The 2,289-nt window shown below is 39.9% G+C and overlaps 1 protein-coding gene across 2 annotated transcripts in view; it reads left to right on the top strand.

Annotated features, from left to right (window-relative positions):
• Positions 1-383, top strand: part of pycr1b (pyrroline-5-carboxylate reductase 1b) — a 7,724-nt gene extending 7,341 nt beyond the window's left edge. Inside the window, exons 8-9 of one of the 2 annotated variants that reach the window (XM_059537623.1) lie at positions 1-160; positions 191-383. The exon at positions 1-160 is cut by the window's left edge and continues 13 nt beyond it. In XM_059537623.1, the coding sequence (XP_059393606.1) occupies positions 1-147 (147 nt within the window). In that variant the 3' untranslated portion in view covers positions 148-160; positions 191-383. The other variant, XM_059537622.1, reaches the window with a different exon arrangement.
• The last annotated feature ends 1,906 nt before the right edge of the window (positions 384-2,289 follow it).

Raw genomic sequence — 2,289 nt, 5'->3', positions numbered from 1 at the left:
CTGGCCGATCAGGAAAAGATCTCGCCCGCCGCCATCAAGAAGACGACGCTGGATAAAGTGCTGCAGCAGCCGGGCGTCTCGTCCACATCAGTCACCACAGAGAGCAGAGTCAACCTGTTCAACAACAGGACCGGCGTCAAGAAGTGAACACACACACACACACACACACACACACACACACACACACACAGGACAATACAAGAGCTGTGCCGTCCATCCACACACACACATGCACATTCAGACTGAAATGCATTATGGGTCTCCTGTTACACTGCTACAGCATTACACCGGGAAACACAAGTCATAAATAGTATTAACATTAACTATTTGCACCTTCATATCTATAAAGTTCATGACAATTCAAAGGGAATAATGTAAAAGGTTTCTATGTAAATGCTTGCTTTGTTCTAGGATTAAAATGGACACATGATGCACGTTTTGCTTACATGAACTGTCAGACTTGTTGATTTTGCTTTGGTTAACAAGATATCAGAACCCACTCTAGCAATGCCCTGGGTAACTACTTTTATTTAGCTTTTTTGCTCTTTAAATTGGATTTATTCTCAGGTTTTCTTCTGAATAGCTTACCTGTAACTTCTTTCTGAAGCATTTTATCAGGATGTATTTGTTTGTTCTTTTTAAAATTCTGGAGAAAGTCATGAATGTCAAACGGCCAAAGTGTATTTTAAACCAATTATAAGACGTGAAGCATCTTTCTGTTTGTCTGTTCTGTGTATTTCTATCGCACACTGTGAAAACTGCATGAACGGTGCTGGAAAAGCTGTTTTTGCTTATGTTCGGGGTTTTATTTCCATCTGCTTCATTGATGAACTGTGTACAGACGTGTAATTAAAGAAAGAGCAAACTATGAATAATTTGTTTCTTTAAGCAAATTAGCTGACGGTTTTTCTCTGAAAGCCATTACTCAACCATAGAGAACACACTTCAGGTGCCGAACACTGAAACCACCAGCATTGCACAAGTCTTCTCAGTAGTCGCTTGTTCCTTGTGCTTTACAGTAAACTGTTTCTCCATGTGATTGCGAAAGGATTTCATGTTTCGAGACTAGTTATCATCATACTGAAAGATGGCACTTAATCAGATGCACTATTTTTTCCTGCTGACCCATAAAACAGGTGAAGAAATCCCACAGGTGAGTTCTAGAAATGCTAAAAACAGACACCTTAGCAACTGCATGGCAATGTGTTAAAAAGTAACTCTTGATACCCTAGCAGCCCTATAGCAATGCACTTACAACAACTTAACATAGCAACCTCCTGGTACCAAAACAAACAACCTAACAACAACTCACAACACCCTAGCAATGCTCTGGTAACCACTCAAAATACCGTCGCAACAGCTCAAAACACTGTATAGCAATGCCTTGGCAACAGCTCAAAACACTGTATAGCAACACTATGGCAACAACTCAAAACACTGTATAGCAACACCATGGCAACAACTCAAAACACTGTATAGCAATACCTTGGTAACAACTCAAAACACTGTATAGCAACACCATGGCAACAACTCAAAACACTGTATAGCAACACCATGGCAACAACTCAAAACACTGTATAGCAACACCATGGCAACAACTCAAAATACTGTATGGCAACAACTCAAAACACTGTATAGCAACACCATGGCAACAACTCAAAACACTGTATAGCAACACCATGGCAACAACTCAAAACACTATAGCAATACCATGGCAACAACTCAAAACACTATAGCAACACCATGGCAACAACTCAAAACACTGTATAGCAACACCATGGCAACAACTCAAAACACTGTATAGCAACACCATGGCAACAACTCAAAACACTGTATAGCAACACCATGGCAACAACTCAAAACACTGTATAGCAACGCCTTGGTAACAACTCAAAACACCCTACAGCAACGCCCTGGTACAAACTTAAAATACTCTAGCAACACCCTGGCAACAATTCAAAACACCCTAGCAACGCTCTTGACAACCATGCACAACGATTTAATTAGTAGCACGGATATGAACCAGATGTAGGAACGAAAACAAATACTGGAAACGAAAAAACGTTTTTGACAGAAACAGAGACTAAATCAAATTGTATAGTTCTGAACAGAGATGAAAATTTTAAATTGCCATTAACCGGCAACTTTAGATGTTAGAGTTTATCCAAGAATAGTGTAAGATGGATTCAACAGATCACACACACCTGCATCGCTTCAGTGAACGGAGAAAACAGAATAAAGCGACGAATGAGAGAGGTAGGCATCAGTTTCACCTAAAATGTTATACTT

This window comes from Carassius carassius, chromosome 44, assembly GCF_963082965.1.
Source record: "Carassius carassius chromosome 44, fCarCar2.1, whole genome shotgun sequence".
Classification (NCBI taxonomy): Eukaryota; Metazoa; Chordata; class Actinopteri; order Cypriniformes; family Cyprinidae; genus Carassius; species Carassius carassius.
Note: the sequence above shows the minus strand (reverse complement) of the source record. Positions and strands in the feature narration are given on the sequence as shown.